At 48.1% G+C, this 22,699-nt stretch overlaps 1 protein-coding gene across 1 annotated transcript in view; it reads right to left on the bottom strand.

Moving 5' to 3' along the window:
* PSTPIP2 (proline-serine-threonine phosphatase interacting protein 2) overlaps positions 1-22,699 on the bottom strand; it is a 177,303-nt gene that overhangs the window by 91,189 nt on the left and 63,415 nt on the right. Inside the window, exon 2 of the mRNA XM_088476514.1 lies at positions 1,178-1,278. Coding sequence (XP_088332640.1) covers positions 1,178-1,278 — 101 coding nt within the window. The remainder of the gene's footprint in view (positions 1-1,177; positions 1,279-22,699) is intronic.

Here is a 22,699-nt window from a genome sequence, read left to right as displayed (position 1 = left end):
TCCTCAGTGACAAATAGCCTTTTCCTCAGTGACAAATAGCCTTTTCCTCAGTAACAAATAGCATTTTCCTCAGTGACAAATAGCCTTTTCCTCAGTGACAAATAGCCTTTTCCTCAGTGACAAATAGCATTTTCCTCAGTGACAAATAGCCTTTTCCTCATTAACAAATAGCCTTTTCCTCATTTACAAATAGCCTTTTCCTCATTGACAAATAGCCTTTTCCTCAGTGACAAATAGCCTTTTCCTCATTGACAAATAGCCTTTTCCTCATTAACAAATAGCCTTTTCCTCATTAACAAATAGCCTTTTCCTCAGTAACAAATAGCCTTTTCCTCATTAACAAATAGCCTTTTCCTCAGTAATAAATAGCCTTCTCCTCAGTAACAAATAGCCTTTTCCTCAGTAATAAATAGCCTTCTCCTCAGTAACATATTCGGGATTATTTGACTGGGTTTCTCATTCTGGGCTTCTCATTCTGGGTCCAAATCCGCATTTTTATTGAGTACGTGATAAATTATTTACGCCTAAATTTGCAAATATAAACTTGCTGCAGCCCGAGTACAAGGCTACCCAGACTGTGATCAGCGATCCTAACAGGAAGGGCCGCAGTCTGAGCTGCCTGCTGCAGCCGCGCCTCTCCCCAGTGACTGTGCCTCCCCTTCTCCGACGCAGTGCCGCAGCAGCAGAGATGGGTGATCCTCAGGAACGCCCAGCCCCTGCTGCTGGCTTCTCTTCTGGCGGGGACTGTGAAGTCCTGTAATTTATGCAACTGAAAAAAAAAAAACACAAAAAAATCTTCAGAGCTTGCTTGCGAGAACAAACGCCATCTTCAGAGGGAGGATCGGGGTCCGCTGCCTCCTAACTGCCTCCCCAGCAGCTTTGCGCATGCGTGATCTCTGGTCATACATGCGCGACCTCTGGTCATACATGCACAGCCATGGGGGAGGTAAGTAACGCTGTTAATTCTGTAGCTGTATTACTAATCGCGGGGACAGCTGCTTTTCGGAGCAATGCTGAATATCTCTGCATTTGCCATTTATATACTTTTGTGTTTATTATATATGTACTAAGCATAAAAACAAATCCAGTGTTCGCCCCTGTGATAACCCCCATGTATTATACTGGGCCCTCCTCCTTGCTGGCGAGCTTTGGTCCATCGTGCCCGCGTCACACCCACCTTTCCTTCAGGAAGTCTTCAAATTCCTTGCAGTTCTTCCGTCCTTCATTCATGTGCGCGAGGAGGCACTCATAGCCTGCGGTGCTTGTGATGTCCTCGCTCTGCAGATAACAGGAGAGAAAAACATCAAAACTAAGACCCAACACCACACAAAAAGCCTGATCAGAGGTGCACACAATGCCCGCCGCTGCCGAGATCCCGTACACAGCGGACATGAGATAATATGGTAATGACTCAGTCACCGTCTTCTGTGCTTACCCTACAAAAGCGGAAACATTGGTCGCACATTGCACCTCTGAGCAACCGTATGCAGAGGCTCACACGGGCACACCCAGAAAACAGTCCTGGAACCTCTGCATTTTTGTAGCCACCCCTCATTACGTCCCCCCAAAAGCTGACTACCTGTCACTCGCTTTACGAATAAATCCTCTCTGGCACCGACATCGCTAACCAATCGCTACTCATGCGCAGTGTGACTTTGGCGCATACACAGTAGCAAAATAATCGCTCCACTGCGTAACCCTAAGTTCCCCCCAGGAGCCCTAAAACCTAAGCCCCCCTGTCCGCACCCAGCTTACCTTCGTTCGGTATGCCGGGCGTCGGGCTCCCGGCGTAGGTCTAATGACAGGCGACGGGATTTTGACGCCTGTCATCAGTACCTTCGCGGGATTTGACAGTCGGGAAGCCGGCTGTCGGCATTTTGACCGTCGGCTTTCTGACTGCATCCCGCATAAGCCATAGATAGAATTGTGCTTTGTTGTGACATATATTATTAAACAGTACTTTATATTAATTAATATACTGTTTTACAGTCTATTTGGTGTCAGAAAACCATTTATAAGTTGCTGACTGGGGACCGTGAAAGTTCACCTCAAGTCACTGACTTGTATCCATATACCATGTCTTGTAAGCAGTAATAATGTATGTTGCCACAGACTTTTCTATGCCAGTTTTATAAACGTGCACCTCCCATTTCTTAGGTTTGTGGAATTTTCTATGCTCCTGGTATATACAGTCCGAGTACATCATATATATACTACCAACGCTCAACAGAGCAACAACCAATCCGCACAAAGCTGTGATGGCAAAATTAATTTATTCACATTATTAACATTAACTTGTACTGTATAGCACCAGCATATTGTGTTGCCCTTTAGAATTAGGAACAAAACAGCAATAAGATAGTAATAAAACAAGACGGGGAAATAACAGACAGACCAAGAGGTTGGAGGGCCCTGCTTGCAAACTTACAATCTATAACAAAACTAATGTACAGGTTGAGTCTCCCATATCCGTTATTCCAAAAACCAAAATATTCCAAAAAACGGAATATTTAGGTGCATATGTGACGTCACCTGACGTCATGACGTCACTAGTATCAGCGGCCAATGACTAGCGGCGTGGGCGTGGTCCACACGCCAGGCCACCCCCCGCATCACCCACCGGACCCCCAGCGGCAGCCGCCGGACCACTCGGTACAGCCGCAGTACCCGCCGGACCCTCGTGACAGCCGCAGCACCCGCCGGACCCTTCCGCCTCAGTCGCCGGACCCTTACGCCTCAGTCGCCGGACCCCTCACGACACCCGCCGAATCCCTGTAGCACCCACCGGACCACCGCAAAAACCCAGCCGAACCCCTGTATCACCTGCCGGACCACCGCAACACATTCCGGACTCACCCGCAGCACACGCCGGTGTCTCCCGTGACACCCGCCGGGCCACCCCCCCCCCCCAGGTATTCCGAATAGCGGAATAATCCAAAATGCTCGTGGTCCCGAGCATTTCGGATATGGGAGACTCAACCTGTAATATATATTTTACCAATTTGCAAAGTGTAAATATTTGTAACATAAAGTAATATACTAAGATTGTGCACCGTGCTCACTGCAGGTGGCCTGTAACAGCGCCCGTAGGATGGACCCGCAGCTAAGTCTCCAGCCTCTCTTCTGTGTCATTATGAGGCTAGAAAGTTTGTTTTAGAATCTCTTCGGAAATGTGACCTTAAATATATTCACAACGAGTTACAAATGATAAAGAGAACCCAATAAATCAAATAGCAAACACAAAGAGGATGTACCGTCGTCAAGGGCCACATGCAGAAGCCTAACCCGCCGCAATTACACCTCCACAGAGACCGTGCTGGGTGCAAGATATCCATCTGCGTCCAGGCACCTCAGACATGTACAAGCGTCAGGCTACTTGCCCACCACACTCCCATGGGACAAATCTGTTCCGTGCATCCGCAGGTGACCACCCGGTTGCCACCCATTACACAGAAGGCTAAGGGCCTGACTCAGAGTTGGGAATAGAGAGAGAGATCTCTCTCAACTGATCATCTTGGTGACACCATGCTGCACGTGCAGAGAGATTTAGATTTGGGAGGGAGGTGTCCAAACTGACATCTAAATTGTAGAGTAATAATAAAGCTGTGCAGTATTTGTGGGCTACATGTAAAAGCAGCCAGTATTTACCTCACATGTAAAAAAAAATTATGTATTTACACCCCTTGCATTGCAATATGGTTTGTTCAGGTTCACATTTGAGAGAGATATCTCACTCTGGGCCTGATTCAGAGCCGCTCGTAAGCGGCCGCTCGTTTGTTCCGAGCGATGTTTGCACAACTGCGCATGCGTACGGATAGTAATACGCATGCGCGAACCAGTCAGTGCGGCCGAAAATCGTTTGTTCGCTAAATAGCGAATGCCTGCTATTTTGAGTGACAGGAGGAGGCGTATGTGGGTGGTAACAGGGGAAGGTGCTTGAAAACGGGGAGCGGAGATCACAACGCAGGCGTGCTTAAAGGTCAAAACGGGCGTTTTATGGGTGTGCATAATTAATACAGCAGCGTCATTGACCACGTCACTGGGTTATTTTATAGTCAGTACTGCTCGCAAGATTGTGGTAGGAAAAACCATCCACAAGAATAGCGAGCAGTTCATACGCTGGTCGATGTACTCGATTCATCTAATAAATAGCGGACATGACGTAGGATGCGAGCGGCCAGGGGGCGTAGTTTTCCAAAAAACGACCGCAAGTTTTGTTCGCTCGTTCAGACCTAGAGGCGTAAACAGACCGCAAAGAGCGAACGGTTTATTTGAATAGCCACCCCTTTTTTCTGAACGAGCGAGCGCAAATAGCGTCCGGCTCTGAATCAGGCCCTCTATTCCTAAGTCTGAATCAGGCCCAAAATTCCGCTCCAGACTCGACTCGTACGGAGCTCCTTGTCACTGCGAGCGTTTCATGTGACACATGCACAGACTTCCTTTGCTGTTTCTGACGCATATACAGTCTGCAGAAAATCGTCAGATGCATCTGGTTTTGCACCTTGGTACATTGTGATTTTATAACTAGGCACACAGGAAAAAAAATACTAGATATTCAACAACAGGTCTGTCAGGAACGTCTGGCAGGTACTGCGTGTGGAATTTTTTAAAAATAATATACATGATTGTACAGAAAGGAACAAACGGAACAAGCAACCTGCAAAGATAAGAAGCAGCAGGGAGGTTTCCCATGAAATGTGTAAGGTTTTTCACACAGTAAGGGCTCTATTTATTAACATTATTTTTACTAGAATAAAGTGAAAAAGGCTGTTTTGTGTTTTCACACCCTTTTCACATTATTTTAGTATCACCTATAGTTATTACAGGGCAATTGGAGTAGAATTCGTAAAATTCTACTCCAACCCCTAAGTATCACTTATTTTTAGTAAGCAGATCGCATTTCCCATAACTGTAATGGGATCCGACCAGAGTTACTAAAAATAAATTGTGAAAAAATACCGGGGAAAGCCCTGTGATAATAACGCCAACTGGAGGTGGCGTTATCCAGGGTTCCCCCGGTTACCGGGCTCCTACTCTGCTCTAAAAGGCAGAGTAGAGCCCGGAGCCGGTCCCAGTGATCAGCTGTGTGGTCTAAACAGACCACAAGCTTGATACACTGCAAAAAAAAAATTGTAAAAAAAAAAAAATTCACTTACCTGACTCCAGGGACCGGTGGTCAGCTAGTCTCCCATGCTGCACTGCGGCCCGGTCATCAGGTGATCGGGTCCCAGTGCACTATGGGATATCAGCTGACCGGAGGCATGGAAGACATCACCGGAGCACCAATGACTGCAGGTAAGTGCTATTAAAGGAGGGCAGGTTGCGGGGGGGGCGGGATCCGCGATCGTGGGGGCGGGGCTCAGCGCCGGGGCGGGACACTAGTCACGGTATTTCTTTACGAAAATATTGTGACTAGAGTGTGGAGGGGATTCGCAGGGGCAGAGCTTTCTCGCAAGCTCTGTCCCTGCAAGGGATTTGTAGTAAATCCCTGTGATATTGCCTGAATTCGCAATGCGAATTCAGTCGGTAATATCACACTACAATCTGCATTACAAATGCGGATTGTAGTAAATAGAGCCCTATGAATGAAATCAAACAAACAGCAAACCATCACCAGTCAAAGCAATAAAGTTTTTTACAATTGACTATAATTAAAAAGCAATTAATGAAACCACATGACCAGGATAACGTGGTATTGCTTTCTTCCTGGCGAACACTGACAATTTCAACACTGTGAGAACTGAAAGGCTTATGACAGACGAACGCGAAACATAAGGGACCTTTTTAATTAAGCTGGAAACCACTGTGAAATGGAAGTTTCCGCATGAGTAAGGTATGATGCCTATTTAATAAAATACTAACGCGTTTTACGCAAAGAAATTCTGCAGATCGCAGTCCCCCATTATCTTCAATGTGGTTTGAAGTCTGGGCCGATTTACCAAGCACTTTGGTGTGTCAGAGCTAGGCCCCGATTACTAACGCATTCGTCTGATGTCAGTGGCCACTGACAGTTTCTGGTCCTCCATGTTGGTAGTGGGCTGGGAGGGCAGATCCAGGCTGCATAATATCACTACCCAGTGCCACATTCCAAACGAGACAATATGCCGCCCTTCATGGTATTGAAACTAGTGTGGGAGGGGGTTTCCTACTGTGCCTAAGGTGTACATAATTGTGCTTATATAACCCATTTTTTTGTACAGTACAACAACATTCACTCATTCCCAGTCACCAGTACCCGTGAGTGCTTGTGAAATCCATGTTTAGCTAGTCAGCATTTCCTTCATTCAATGCGTAGACTCAATGAGATTGTCTCCAGGTGGCTCTAGAACGTATAATATTATCAATCTTGTACATTATTATGAGTTTATGATTTGTGTGGTGTTTTATCTGTGTTTTATGATATTTTATGTATCCAGAATATCTGCCCTGAGGTATGCACAGGTATATGAGAGCAAGATAAAAGTGCACCTTTAAGATTACAGCTGGGCACACACTGTACAATTTTCTTTCAGATATCTGGCTGGTTGGTATAAAAAAACCTGGTAATGTATGGGAGCAAATGACATACATAAATATGTAAAAAAAATACATGAAAAATGAAACTTTAGGTTTGATGAATAGGCCCCTTAGGGGTCTATTTACTAAGCAGTGTTAGGAGACAGAGTGAAAAGTGATAAGGTGCCAGCCAATCAGCTCCCAACTGTCATCTCACAGGCTGTGTTTGAAAAATGACAGTTAGGAGCTGATTGGCTGGCACCTTATCACTTTCTTATCACTTTTCACTCTGTCTCCTAACACTGCTTAGTAAATAGACCCCTTAGTCTGCTTGCACATTAAGGGGCACAAAGCATGGGGGCAGCAAACACATGAGATACAGCAGAGATAATAACAGATCAGAAAGACTAAAAGCTTAGTATACACAGTATTATCAGTATACTGTATGTATAAAAAGCACTAAGGGCCTGATTCAGAGCCGGACCCTCTGACCAGAGCGCTCGCTCTGAATCAGGGCCCTCCTCCATTAAAATGGAGCGTCCTCCTGGACGCTCGTATAGCTGTGGGTCACCACCCACAGCATATACGAGCGTCCAAAAAGATGGTCGCGATGGTCTTGACCATCGCGACCATCGGACTTGCGAGGGAAACCCTGCGGTCGGGTTTCCCAGCCACAAGCCCTGGAGTGATTTTGGCTCTATCAGAGCCAAAATCACTCCCACTGACATCACTAGTGATGTCAGTGGGGCCGGCTTCAGACGGTAGGCGTTCCCATGGGAACGCCTCCGTCTGGCAGGCACGCCCCCGGCACGCCCACCAAAGGGGGCGTGCTGTCAATCAACATCGACAGCACGCCCCCTTTGGTGCGAGACCCGGAGCGATGGGAAGCCCGTCGCTCGCCGGCTCTCGCGCATGCGCACGACGGAGCTCCCTCCGTCGTGCGCATGCGCAGTGGGGAACATCGACCCACTTGCGAGCGTACTGCCGCTCGCTAGTGGGTCTGAATGACCCCCTAAATGCTGTATGTATGCAATTGTAATGCCCACTATATACCGCTTAGTGTCCATGGCATGCAGCACCATGGGGCATATTTACTAATCATCAGGTTTTAGACCCCGATAATTAGAATTTATGATCGTTGCTATTCACAGCAATAATAAATTGAACATTCTCTCGAATGTTCTAAAAGTCAAAGCAATGGTTTCACTTCTATATCGTGAGCCGGGGCTGTTCTTTGCGGTTTGCACTGTGGCGGCCATTGCCGAGTAAGATTCCGTAGGTTCCCTCTCCCGCCATAGGCCACTATAGGGTAACACCATCCTATCGTGGCCAAGCTTGGTAAATTTATCAGCACAGCTGTCCTCACAGAAACCGATGAGGGCTGCAGCTGCTATCGGAAAATGGAGGCACCACAGCAGATATTGGAGATATTTGCTGCAATCCCTCCATAGTACACTCGGGGGAAACTTAATATTCGCAAATATCCCCTGAAAACTATTTTTTTCATGGAATATCCCCCAACTATTACCTGATAAATAGCTCCCTACGTCTTCATACACAGCCCAGTAGCATGATATACTATATTAAGTAATAATTACCGACTACTGGCTTCTCCAGCTAAGCGTCTTCATTCCTGAACCTGTGAAATGCAGCTCTGGGTGACCAGTTTGGGGCTGGGTAACGTTATGGCAGGGGGACCCCACGCTGTGTCTCCATGCAATAGCGCCAGTCCTCCAGCTGATTCAGCCTTGTGCTGGTTATTGGAGAATAGGGGGAACCCCACCACGGTTCTTCCCCTTATTTTCCAATACCAGCCCAGGCTGAGAGGTTCGGGGCTGGTTATTGATTTGGGGAGGGACCCTACACATATTTTTTTTTTTATTAAAGGTTACACTTTTTATACCATTATCAGAATACAAAGCCTGCTTTGGCCACTTGCAGATCTATTTTGTCTGCAGGTTTCCTGTCGTTTAACTGTCAGATGTTGGTCAGTTCTAAAACAGATTATTAGTAAATTGCAGATCCTATACTTCTCTATTTTTAAAATTCAATATGTTATCCGATGATCTAAAGTCGGTGGTTTTCTGCGAATTACATTTGGATTTGCCTTTAATAAAACTCCAATGTGCAAATCTGATGGAAAATAGCAGAAAACCCCCAAATCGATGCGTAGTACCTTAACCCCTAGATGTGCTCAACAGGATGGCTTAGATTTCTCAACCTAAAACGCTGGGATGCCAATCAGGGCTACTGATTACCAAGGCCTAGGCACACTAGTGTACTGCTGAATGCAGATTCCCGATGATCGGGAATCTGTGCGGGCGCCTGACCCGTTCTGCTTATGTGCAGAACGGGTCTGCGGTCCGCAGGCAGACTGGCAGCAGACTCATTGACTGACAGTCTGCTGCCCTTTGTGGGCAGGGAGGGAGCAGCGACGGCCTCCGCTTCCCGAAATTTAGGCGTGTCACCGCCGTTGGGGGGGTGGAGAGACTGGGATCTCCGTCGGCTGGTGGAGATTTCCTGGCCTCTTCCTCTCGTCTTTGGCGGCCGGCTTGCGTGACCCCATGGTCACTTTAGCCGACCGATGTTCCCGCAGAGTATCCGTTGCTGCGATGGAGAACGCAGCTCGGATAAGTAATGAGGTGTGATGCCTACTGCTGCATTACCATACAGATGTGCCCAGCTAGTTTGTTGCTCCATTACGCCATGTAGCGCGCCATGCATCTCGCGCCACACACTAAGCCATGAGCCGCGCCACACAGAAAGTTTTGTAAGGGAACATAGCATACTACTGAAAAAAAGTTATAACGTGTAATACAACTTTTTGTCCACAAGGTGTCACTTTTCCTAAACTACACAGCGCATGCATCTGATTTCCAATGCATGTTCTGTATCACCGCCCAATGATAGGCTGACAGAAGCAGTGACTCTGTACAGCATTTTCCTCATGGAATCAGGGCTGTAGAAGAATGTCTAATAAAGTTTTAAATCATTAAGTGTGTGAGTCCTGTACTTTTCCATAAAAATATTTCACAACCCACAAATGTTTCACAACAGTGCTTGTCTCGGGACTCGAACCCAGGACAAGCAGTGTTGCAAGGCGATCACCTAACCACTAACCCACAAGCCAACCATGTCAAGAACTACACCTGTTGTGTATGTGAAGTGACTTCTGCGAATTACAGCAGGCAATGTGTACAATGTCAATAGTGGGCTCACCCTTGTGCACTCCACCCACCTGCTGCTGTTTTTAATAATAAAAAAATGTCTTCCTTTCAAAATATTATACTAGTACATATATACACAGTACCCCACCATTAGAGAATAATTCATCCCGTCTCATTGAAACCTGTGCGTGCGTCTCATTAATGTATAGTATCGGTTATACCATCATAAGAACACAGCAATTACACTACTGTACAGCTACATTACAGTATGTGTACTGATTTGTGTCCCGTTCTAAGAGCTTATGTGACATTAAAAAGATTGGTTGTGCGAACATGCAATATGCAAATACAGTGCGTGAAAGGGATATCTATCCAATTTAACAGTATGGTGGTATTCAGTACAAATTACTTCAGTGGAGCACTCGCCACCCAGTGGTTAAGCGCTGTATTACATGCCGTAGCGTATCTGTCATTGAAGAATACCACGGTACACCAAAGTCCAGCCATCACGTAAGGTTCCATGCCGCAACACAGAAGGCCTGAATGGCGCTCCATGAGCAACAAACTAGCTGGGCCCGTCTGTTTCTGCAAGGATCTCAATTGCAAAGCTGCCTGCGTGCATACATGATATATCTATAGCCTGCGTGCAAACATCATACAGTATCTATAGCCTGCGTGCATACATGATATATCTATAGCCTGCGTGCATACATCATACAGTATCTATAGCCTGCGTGCATACATGATATATCTATAGCCTGCGTGCAGCTTTGTAATTGCCATCTTTGCTGAGTCAGGCCCACAGAACAGAAACGTAAATGCCTGAAAATAGCTGTCAGCGCCAGCTGTATTCTCCTAGAGGACACAGATATCGAGGTACAGCTGAGATGCAGCCCCTCTGTATGAGAATGCAGCCGAGGGACTAGTGACATCACCGAGGTATGAGGCACAATTAATTACAAGTTAATTCTGCTTTCTGAGAAACCCCCCCCCAAAAAACCCTATTTTTCTGTGGCTGTGAATGACGCACATAACACATGTTTTCAGCAGCTCAGCATTGAAATGTCACAGGGGAATTACAACTATCGCCTGGGGTCAGATCCACCCTGTGCCGTGCAATGCTGGTAAGACGAGTTCTGTGGGTTGTCACACTGAGGACAGGTATAACCTGCCCACAGAGTCACTGACTTACAGCAACTCTGCCTCATGTAGCTGCCAGCAATTCCGGGAGATGCATCGAGCCTTGGAGAGAGATAAAGTGGAGAAGTTGCCCAAATCAACCAATCAGCTTCTGTCATTTATTTAGCACAGTCTATGAAATGTCCGTTAGAAGCTAATTCGTTGCTGTGGGCAACTGCCCTACTTTATCTCTCTCCAAGACTTGGTACATCTCCCCTAGTATGCAGATATCATTAGGTTTCAGGCAATGATGTGCCCTAACTCAGCAGCCAATCAGGTTTTAGCTCACATCTGATTGGCTGCTGACAGTGGCAGCTCGGGTTTGCCATCTTCTTAAATAATCTCTGTGTGGAAATAATTTCTTGCAATTTAAATTTCCTTGTTCTAGTCCTTATGCAGGACGGTCAGGCCTGCAAGAGACAGGGTAAGGTACATTTAGGCGCCCTGTTCAACGGCGTGCGGCTTTGCCTCACGCATTGCAGACCTCTCCGCACCGGGTGACAACACGGGGAGGGACGCCACTGCCATCAAAATATGTCCAGTGGTTCAAGAGATTAGCCCGAACTAATATATATATATATATATATATATATATATATATATATATATATATATATACAGTATATATAGTTTCTACAAAAGCAGGTGAAAATTTTAATTTTCACCTGCAATTGTAGAAATTAAGTTTTAAGTTTTCGGGCCATTCATCAAAAAGGTAAACAGGACAGGAGATATCACATATCCCCATACACTAGTATCACATATTTCTCCTACTAACCTTTCTCTCCCGGAATGGCCCGCTGTCCCCATACACTAGTATCACAGATATCTCCTACTTACCTTTCTCTCCCGGAATGGCCTGCTGTCCCCATACACTAGTATCACAGATATCTCCTGCTTACCTTTCTCTCCAGGAATGGCCCGCTGTCCCCATACACTAGTATCACAGATATCTCCTGCTTACCTTCCTCTCCCGGAATGGCCTGCTGTCCCCATATACTAGTATCACACAGATATCTCCTGCTTACCTTCCTCTCCTGGAATGGCCCGCTGTCCCCATACACTAGTATCACAGATATCTCCTGCTTACCTTTCTCTCCCAGAATGGCCCGCTGTCCCCATACACTAGAATCACAGATATCTCCTGCTTACCTTCCTCTCCCGGAATGGCCTGCTGTCCCCATATACTAGTATCACAGATACCTCCTGCTTACCTTTCTCTCCTGGAATGGCCGCTGTCCCCATACACTAGTATCACAGATATCTCCTGCTTACCTTCCTCTCCCGGAATAGCCTGCTGTCCCCATACACTAGTATCACAGATATCTCCTGCTTACCTTCCTCTCCCGGAATGGCCTGCTGTCCCCATACACTAGTATCACAGATACCTCCTGCTTACCTTTCTCTCCTGGAATGGCCCGCTGTCCCCATACACTAGTATCACAGGTATCTCCTGCTTACCTTTCTCTCCCAGAATGGCCCGCTGTCCCCATACACTAGTATCACAGGTATCTCCTGCTTACCTTTCTCTCCCAGAATGGCCTGCTGTCCCCATACACTAGTATCACAGATATCTCCTGCTTACCTTCCTCTCCCAGAATGGCCTGCTGTCCCCATACACTATGTAGTTTTCACCTGCAATTGTCGAAATTAAGTTTTCGGACCATTCATCAAAAAGGTAAACAGGAGATATTACATATCCCCATACACTAGTATCACATATTTCTCCTACTTACCTTCCTCTCCCGGAATGGCCCGCTGTCCCCATACACTAGTATCACAGATATCTCCTACTTACCTTCCTCTCCCGGAATGGCCCGCTGTCCCCATACACTAGTATCACAGATATCTCCTACTTACCTTCCTCTCCCGGAATGGCCCGCTGTCCCCATACACTAGTATCACAGATATCTCCTACTTACCTTCCTCTCCCGGAATGGCCCGCTGTCCCCATACACTAGTATCACAGATATCTCCTGCATACCTTTCTCTCCTGGAATGGCCCGCTGTCCCCATACACTAGTATCACAGATATCTCCTACTTACCTTCCTCTCCCGGAATGGCCCGCTGTCCCCATACACTAGTATCACAGATATCTCCTACTTACCTTCCTCTCCCGGAATGGCCCGCTGTCCCCATACACTAGTATGACAGATATCTCCTACTTACCTTCCTCTCCCGGAATGGCCCGCTGTCCCCATACACTAGTATGACAGATATCTCCTACTTACCTTCCTCTCCCGGAATGGCCGCTGTCCCCATACACTAGTATCACAGATATCTCCTACTAACCTTTCTCTTTTTTTAACTTGATGATGTTACTGAACGCCACTTTCAGATGGCGTTCAGCCCCCGATTTACATGGCAGCCACAGCATAGGGATCTATTCAGATCCCTCCCCGCTGTGTCTGCACTGGGGGGGTGGGCAGTGAAGTCCGCAGCATGCGCAGCTTGACGGCAGCGAATAGTTTCTCATTTACGAAAAACTGCTTCGTAGACACAGCAGTTTTTCGGATGTGATAGTTTAGGGCACGAGGCATGATGAATGACTACTAAAGGGTGTTTGAACTCGCAGCGAGTTCAAACCATAATTATCACATGTGATAATTATGTTCTGATGAATATAGAGAGTTACTGTGTGGATATGATAATATTGACTAAATTTGCAAAGTGAAAATGAAAATGATCACTGAAATTTAGCATGCTTCTCTTGCCAAGACACAAGCTCCTATAAATAGGCCTGCAAAAAAAACCACATACTTCATACACATAAATAGCAACTACACCTGAGCCACAAAGTGTTGCTCATCCATAAATAAATATGAACATACACAAATACATAAACAGTAGGCGGTGATTCGGTTAGCACCGTGGGGATGTACAGTACCTCCACGGTTAAGTGCCTGGAACTATTCTATTGACTGCATCAGGCTCGGGAGATGCACCTTACTGCGACTAATGCCCCGTGGCAAAGGAGGGTGTGACCACCTGACGATGGCGTTACCCACTGGGACGAAGCGATGCATTCCGGTGCTTAGTACATATTGGGCCTGATTCAGAGCCGTTCGCTATTTGCGGTCGTTCGTTCAAAAACAAGGGGTGGCTATTCAAATGATCAGTTCGCAAATTGCAGTCTGTTCACACCTCTAAGTCTGAATGAGCGAGCAAAACATACGCTCGTTTATTTGTTAAAAACGCCCCCTGGCCGCACGCACCATACGTCATGTCCGCTATTTATTAGATTAATCGAGTACATCGACCAGCGTATGAACTGCTCGCTATTCTTGTGGTTGGTTTTTGCTACCACAATCTTGCGAGCAGTTCTGGCTATAAAATAACCCAGTGACGTGGTCAATGACGCTGCTGTATTAATTATGCACACCCATAAAACGCCCGTTTTGACCTTTAAGCACGCCTGCGTTCGGATCTCCACTCCCCGTTTTGAAGCACCTTCCCCTGTTACCACCCACATACGCCTCATTCTGTCACTCAAAATAGCAGGCATTCGCTATATTGCGAGCACATGAATTTCGGCCGCACTGACTGGTTCGCGCATGCGTATAACGATCCGTACGCATGCGCAGATGTGCGAACATCGCTCGGAACGAGCGTACTGTCGCTAGCGAGTGGCTCTGAATGAGGGCCATTGTTTTTTATTTTTTTGTTCTCAGCTTCCTCACACGGTAAATACCAAATTCTCATTTCCACATTTCACTCAGATACAACTATTGAACATTGGAACGAACGTGCTTTCAACTTACAAACAATACGTACTTCTCCGTCTGTTACCAATACTAATTACCGGCGGCACACTTTGTTTACTATTACTGATACTTTAGAATATATGGTGTGATTCAGAAATTGACGCTGATGCGATAGCAGCTGCTTCCTTTTTACTACGCAAAAAGGAGCATAAAGACGCCCACTGCTGCCTTCTTACCTGCGAGGGACGACGCATACCTGCGTAAATATCGGTAGCATCAACGCAGATCGAGCGGCCATCTTGCCCTTGAGGAAGGTCTGACCAGCCGCAGCTCTCCTCTCACGCAAAGGGCTGTAGTGTGAAGAAAATCGCAAAGGGCTAATTTATGCACGCCCATGTAATGGCGGTTAAACGGTCAGACGCACCTGCGTTGTTCTGACCACCCCTCTGTTACCACCCCCAAACGCTGACAATCTGGATGACGTCACTCGGGGATCTCTCCAAGGACCTTATTCAGACCCGCTCGCTAAGATGCGTTCGCTCGCAGCCGCCAATGGTTCGCACTGTGCGCATGTGTACGCATCGCAGTGCGCGAACCACTGCGAGAGATCGGGAAGCGTTCGCTCGCTGCGCATAGACTGCTCAGCAGAGTGAGTGACAGGAGAAGCCGTTTGCCTGAGCGTCTCAACGCCATTTCAGAGGCGTGTATAATTAAGAGGCAGCGTCATAGTACACGTCACCTGGCTGGATTTTACACTGAAGCGCTCGCAGTGCTTGCGGCAGGGTATGGTCAACCGCCAGCGATGCGAGCGCTTCCGATGGTAACCGACGTACCGATGGTTGCATACACTTCCTGGAGATGACGTGCGCAAGTGGGCATCTTAAGACAGGCTGGTGGGCGTCTGCATACACAGAGCGATCGCACACCAAGACATAGTGGGCGTGCTAATGCCTTGCCGAATTTGCATACGCATCGTGCGAGCGAACGCATCTAGCGAGCGGGTCTGAATCAGGTCCAGAGTTCCTGCACATTCCTTATGAGAGTTTTGTCATGCAGAGTCTTAGCATAGGGACACTACACGAAGCGTGAAATAGGCGGTCTACCTAAATATGTGCTGTCTAGAGAAATAAGTGTGTTTGGGTACAATGAATGGCACCCACATATTCTGCCATTAGTAAATAAGTTTCACTGATGGCACAGCAAACTGCCCCCTCACAAAGGGCAGTAGCACACAGCATGCACTACAAGCACCAGCCACCAACCTGCACTACATAGTTTGTCATCTCCCGGATGCCGTAACAGCAGGGCTGAAAACAGAGAGAAATAGAGGAAATGAAAATGAAATATAATTGAGGAACTGTGTACTGTGCTTTAGAGGAAACACAATTTCTTTTAGACTAGTTTCGAAGATGGAATTCCTTATGTCTGCAAATATGTAACCGAACGAGAGAATGTTCAGCCAAAATACCTGGTGTTATTTTACATCAGCCCATTTCCTGGTCATTTCCCATCTACACTCTGAGCAGAGACCTGTGTTCCGGGCTTACACAAATATCGTCACATATAAAGGGGGTTCGGAAACTAACACCATGCACTACTCATACCAGATATTTCCGCAGAGACTAAATAAGAAGTCAGCAAACACATAACATGGCAGGGAAACGGAGTAGTCAGATGATCGCCCGCTGCCGGCTTCTCTGATCTGATGCTGCTTCCAGAGATGCAACCATCGGATCAGCTGTGTGGCCATCGGACACCTGAGTGACTCTCAGATTACTCAGGATGGCGAGGTATATCACACTGCCGGGGCCAGTGATGCTGCATCGAAAGAGCCACAGCCCAGAAAATGTCTGACACGACCCCCCCCGCCCCGTTTTCTGGGATGCCGCGTTTCGCCGCCCCCAAATGGCATGATTGACATGCTGCAGGTTAGGGGGCACTGCAGCCGCCATTGCAGACACGGATCTGCACACGTGCAGTAGAGATTGCAGAACTTTGGAGTTGTATAGGGTTTGCCCAAAACTCTGAATCAGGCTTAAAGACTTGTGTATGGTTACCAGCCCAAGAGGAAGTGGGAGGACACAAATTTGACTCTGAATATCTTTTGAAACAGAAAACTGGGACACTCCTGTCACATGGAGATTTTATCTATACTTCATTTGGGGCCTGATTAAGTAGCGATCACAACTGTGATTACGCACGCAATTGTTGCGTACTGCACATGCGTGAACACACCACTGCGTTCAGGATTGTGATCGCAGTGACTACGCAGACCCATCGCAGAGTGATTGACGCTAAGTACCGTTTGGGGGGTGGTGATGGGGGGGTGGTCAGCGATGTTGGACGCAGAGGAGTGATGCTTCTGTTTTACGCCTGCGTTTGAGTCACACTGCGCTTGCAAACTGATTTTGTTCGTACAGTACACAGGGCCCGATACAGAGATGGACGGATTTGCAGAGCAGCGCGCAAGCAGCTGTGCCAGTACATCCTTCTCCGATGCAGATGCAGACACCTCCGTGCTGCATTAGCAATCCCAGTGGTTGCTCCTTTGGTCAGGCAGCGGGAGCTGAAGCTTCCTGCAGTCTGGCTGGTGCCTGGTCACGCCAGGAATCTGCGTCCACAGATGCAGACCCTGGCCTCGGCCCTCTGGGAAAACGGAGGCAACACGCCTCCATTTCCAGGAACGGCGACCAGGCACACCCCTGTTCCGCCCCCTAAGCACCGCAGCCTGTCAATCACGCTGCAGCTTGGGCGGGAGGGGGCGGTCTGCGAGTGAGATTGAGGGAACCGTTCTGCACATGCGCAGACCCCTATCCTTCAGAGACGAACGTACATCCCTGAATCAGGCCCATAGACACAGAACAAATTTAGACCCACAGTGCAGAAATGTATGGGGCGGCTCCTGGAAGGTAACGGGGGGGGGTGGCTAATAAGAGGCACAGAGATGTTGCGTCTTATGGGATTGTCGCAGGCGTGTTGCTGAAAGCCGCTGTGTACAGAAACGCACAGCCGCGCACTAAGGAGGGCCGTACTCAGACGCAGAACCTGCCATAGCTGCCTCCTCTGTCTTTGTACATTCAGGTGCATGTTTGTACTCCGGGGAAGGGATGCAACTGTGACCAAAATTACGACCGCAACTGTGTCCAACTCCAGTAATGCAGCCGCTCTCGCAATAGCAGTTGCCGGAATACGCAAATAGTAATCTGAGCCTTCCCTTTGCGAATGTGCGAGCGGTGAGACGCCCACTTTCAGGCTGCGCGGTCTGTGCAATTGTGATGGAGATTGTAAACATTCCATCATCAACGCAACATCAGTCGCACATCGTCATTCGCGGTAGCCTAGGGTCTGCTCCAGCCACTCTCCTCTAATCCAACTAAACATGGCCTCTGAGGCGGTGGATTTGCGACACGCCTGTGACACTTCCATAACACGCCCATGAAACGGCCCCTTCTTGCGATCACTTTAGGTCACCTCCCAGTCTCTACCCTGCAACGCCCAGGGATTTGCAAACCCCTTCTCAGGTGTTAGCGATGCCGTACACAATAGCAAATAGCAAACCGGACTTATGATGTTATAACAGGATAATGATGGAAAGAGACCGATAGAGAGAGCATGATTACAGATTTTTGTGAAGGTTGGGCACAGATAACAGTATAACAGTAGGGTTCTGAATATGAGCAATTTAAAAATCTCTGGATAAGCAAACACATCATAAATGTTACATACATTTTCATCTAATATTTCATATTCCATTCCAGTATTCATTTTTTATTATTATTATCCTTTATTTATATGGCCCCACAAGTGTTCCGCAGCGCCTTACCCAGTACATAACTAAGCGAACAAGAAACCAGTGGCTTACAGTACAGTACTGAGCAGGACAAGGACATGGGTTATACACATTGCTGCATTAGTGATCATAAAACTCACATTAAGCAGCAGGGTGTCAGCAACCAGGTGTTAGGTGCCCGAGTGGGGAGTAAGGAGTAGAATAAAGTATAAGTAAGGAGAAGCACATGAGGGACGAGGGCCCTGCTCGCTAGAGCTCACATTCTAAAGGGGAGGGGCAGACAGACACGGGTCACACAGATGGGGTAGCAGGGAGGAAGGAGCAAGTAGCAGCAGGTTAGGATGAGAGCTGCGAGGCCTTGATGAAGTAGTGAGTCTTGAGAGCCTATTTGAAGATTTGTAGTGTATCGATATAGGCCACTGGGTATGCAATCGGGAAGCCGACTGCCTAAATACCGGCAGCCGGCTTCCCGACTGTCATATCCCGACAAGGGTGAAATGCCGGGCGTCTAGATGTAGACGCCCGGCATTTTCCCGACGCCGTTAGACCGGCGCCCGGCATCCCGATTGTAGTGATGCCGGGCCCCGCGAGCGGACAGCCGCAGGGGGGGGAGGGTTAGGTTTAGGGCTCCCGGGGGGGACTTAGGGTTAGGCACCCCCCCGGGAGGGTTAGGGTTAGGCTAGGGGGAGGGAGGGTTAGGGTTAGGCACCCCCGGGGGTGGTTATGAACAACATGGCTACTTGGAACTAACATGCAGTGCCTGCCTTCATTTAATACATCTGAAGCACCCCCGGGGGACTTAGGTTTAGGCAGCGGGGAAGTGGGTGGTTAGGGTTAGGCACTTAGAGGGGGGATTAGGGTTAGGCATTTGGGGGGGAGGTTAGTGTTAGGCACCCCTAAGGAGGGTTAGGGTTAGGGGGGTTAGATTAGGTTAGTAGATACTCACCTATCCACGATCGGGATTTCCAGCGCTGTCGGGCTTCCACTGCCGGGATCTCTGCTGATGTCGGGCTGCCGGCACCGGGAATCGAACTGCCGGCCACTGTGTTAGGCATTAATACAATATTGCACATCTGCACATAACAGGATTAATGTGACATGCAATACTATAATAATACATAACGGCAGAAAATATGTCACAATCTAAAAAATTCCATAAATGGTCATATTAAATTATTAATATTTTGGATCTGCTAACGGTAAAGGCTGGCTTGGTCCCCCACCACAGTATAGGAGCAGTATGTTACACATAGACACAGGTCAGTGGTGTGAATGCACTTTTTTGTTACTAGTGACTGGAAATCGTCTCACTACGAGCACTGCCTGCCCGGATTGGTGCATATTCACGATACAAAAGTACCATGAAAATAAATAGTAGAGAATCACTATCTCAAGAAGACTTTCACATAGAGAGACTCAAAAGCAACAAGATGACCTAACAGTTTATAGGATAATACTGTAGATATGTTTTTAGTAAGTATATATTAAAAAAAAAGGCACGTAGGAACTTTGGGCCTGATTCAGACCCGCTCGCTAGGATGTGTACGCACGCAGCCGTCAGCAGCCAAAGTATGCAAATCCCGCCATCGCTAGCAAGACATTAGCACCCCCACTATGTCTTGCCCTGCGATCGCATGGTGTATTTAGACGCCCACCAGCCTGACACAAGACGCCCACTTTCCCTTAGTAACACACGTCATCTCCAGGAAGTGTATGCAACAATCGGTAACATCAAGTAACATCGGAGCCATGCGCAGCACTTGTGGCTGACACTACCCTATCGCAAGCACTGCGAGTGCCGCTGTGTGTAATTCAGCCATGTGATGTATACGCTTAATTATGTATGGCCCTGAAATGGCGTTCAGAAGCACAGACACGCCTGCGTTCGCACCACCACACCCCATCACCATTGACCAACCCCTGTCACCACCCACAAACGGATCGTCCTGTCACTCATGCTTGCGGTGCATCTGTGTACAGGGTGCGAACGCTTCCCGATCGCATGGACTAGTTCGCGCACGCGCACTGCGTCTTGTTTACAAGCAGATTGCAAACATTGGCAGGCTATGTGCGAACGCAGCCTGGCGAACAGGTCAGAATCAGGCCCTTGTGCACCGACAAATACAGCATGAACTAATACTGGCTGATATTTCCTGTCCTGCGCTGAACAGAAAACTAAGGGCCTGATTCAGAGCCGCTCGTTAGCGGCTGCTCGTTCGCTCTGAGCGATGTTTGCACAACTGCGCATGCGTACGGATTGTAATACGCATGCGCGAACCAGTCTGTGCGGCGGAAAATTGTTTGTTCGCTAGATAGCGAGTGCCTGCTATTTGGAGTGACAGAATGAGGCGTATGTGGGTGGTAACAGGGGAAGGTGCTTGAAAACGGGGAGTGGAGATCAGAACGCAGGCGTGCTTAAAGGTCAAAGCGGGCGTTTTATGGGTGTGCATAATTAAAACAGCAGCGTCATCAACCACGTCAGTTGGGTGTTTTTTAGCCAAAACTGCTCGCAAGATTGCGGTAGCAAAAACCAACCACAAGACTAGCGAGCAGTTCATACGCTGTTCGATGTACTCGATTAATCTAATAAATAGCGGCCATGACGTATGATGCGAGCGGCCAGGGGGCGTATTTTTCAAATAAACGAGCGCATGTTTTATTCGCTCGTTCAGACATGGAGGCGTCAACAATAGCCACCCCTTTTTCTAAACGAGCGAGCGCTAATTGCGAGCAGCTCTGAATCAGGCCCTAAGCTCTATGGCCCTATTACAGCTCTGGGCTTATAGTACATGGTGCCCCTGCTTCCACTCCTCACTCTTCCACCTCTATTTGGTAAAGGGCAGCTCGACCTTTGCACCTTGGCACTGTGCCCTCTAGTTACACCACCGCTGTCTGTATTTAGACAATTACGTGAATGGACAGGTCACTTCTTCCCTTCCGCAGAGCTGTCCTGTATACTCTGTAATGCAGTGAAAGAGCCTTAGGGGTCTATTTACTAAGCAGTGTTAGGAGACACAGTGAAAAGTGATAAGAAAGTGATAAGGTGCCAGCCAATCACCTCCCAATTGTCATTTTTCAAACACAGCCTGTGAGAGTGGGTGCTGATTGGCTGGCACCTTATCACTTTCTTATCACTTTTCACTCTGGACCTCATTCAGAGGTTGTCGTTAGTTGCAAGCAGTCGCACTGAATCAGGGCGGCCGCTTGCATCCTGAACAACCGCCTCCTTGTCGATCGCTAAGCTGTGGGTTAAAACCCACAGCTCTAGCGACCGACACGGGTGATGGTCGCGATGGTCAAGACCATCGCGACCATCGGGGCTTACGACCAGACCCTAAGGTTGGGTCTGGGCACTCGTAAGCCCCAGGGAGCTTCCTGCTCTGATCGAGCAGGAAGCTCCCCACTGACATCAGCAATGATGTCAGTGGGGCCGCCCCCAAATGGCAAACGCCTCCGTTTGGGCAGGCACGCCCCCTGCCCGCCTCCTAAACGGGGTGAGCTGTCACTCACCATCGGCAGCTCGCCCCGTCTGCTGCGAGTCCCCTAGCGATGGAGCATCTGTCGCTAGCCGGGTCTTGTGCATGCGCACGACGGAGCCGGCTCCATCGTGCACATGCCCAGTGGGGCAACATCGATTCGGTTGCGAGCTCACAGCGCTTGCGACCGACTCTGAATGACCCCCTCTGTCTTCTAACACTGCTTAGTAAATAGACCCCTTAGAGCTGCAGAATGCACTTATCTAATTAAAAACCCTAATCATTTGAAACCAATAATAATAATTAAAAAAAAAAAATGGACAAAACTTGTACAGATGGCTTAGAGGCAATAGCCAATTTATTAAAGGATAATTGTATCCACTGGAGTTGCTACCGTAGGTGCAGGGGTTGCGACTGCTATGGGGCCCGACCGTCGCCCTGCAAGCCGTGGTTGCGTCTTCCTTCAGCAGTGCGCTGTGCAGGGCAGGCACATCTGGCATCTCGGTAGGCTCCGCCTCCGTCTCTCCTCCCTGACTGATAATGGGAGGAGGTGTGGCCGTGATTCGGGGATGTCCCAGCAGGCTCAGCTCGGCCGCGCCTCCTCCCAGCATCAGTCAGTGAGGAGAGGCAGAGCCGACCGGGAGAGGAGATCTGTCCTGCGCAGCACATGCTGAAGGAGGACAACCACAGAGCAGAGGTAATTCGAGGAGGGAAAGGTAGGTGGCGCTGCTGAGGACGTAGTGGGGGGCTTGTGAAAATTTTCCTATGGGACCCCCTTAGGTCTAGATACGCCCTTGATTGTATCCAAAACTACATTTTAAACTTAAATTCGCCAGAAATTGACTTGCCTTCCCCTGACCCGGCTGGTCCTACAAATCCTCTAATTA

This window comes from Taudactylus pleione, unplaced genomic scaffold (assembly GCF_031769625.1).
Source record: "Taudactylus pleione unplaced genomic scaffold, aTauple2 ptg000189l, whole genome shotgun sequence".
NCBI lineage: Eukaryota > Metazoa > Chordata > Amphibia > Anura > Myobatrachidae > Taudactylus > Taudactylus pleione.
This window is presented reverse-complemented; position numbering and strand designations above follow the sequence as displayed.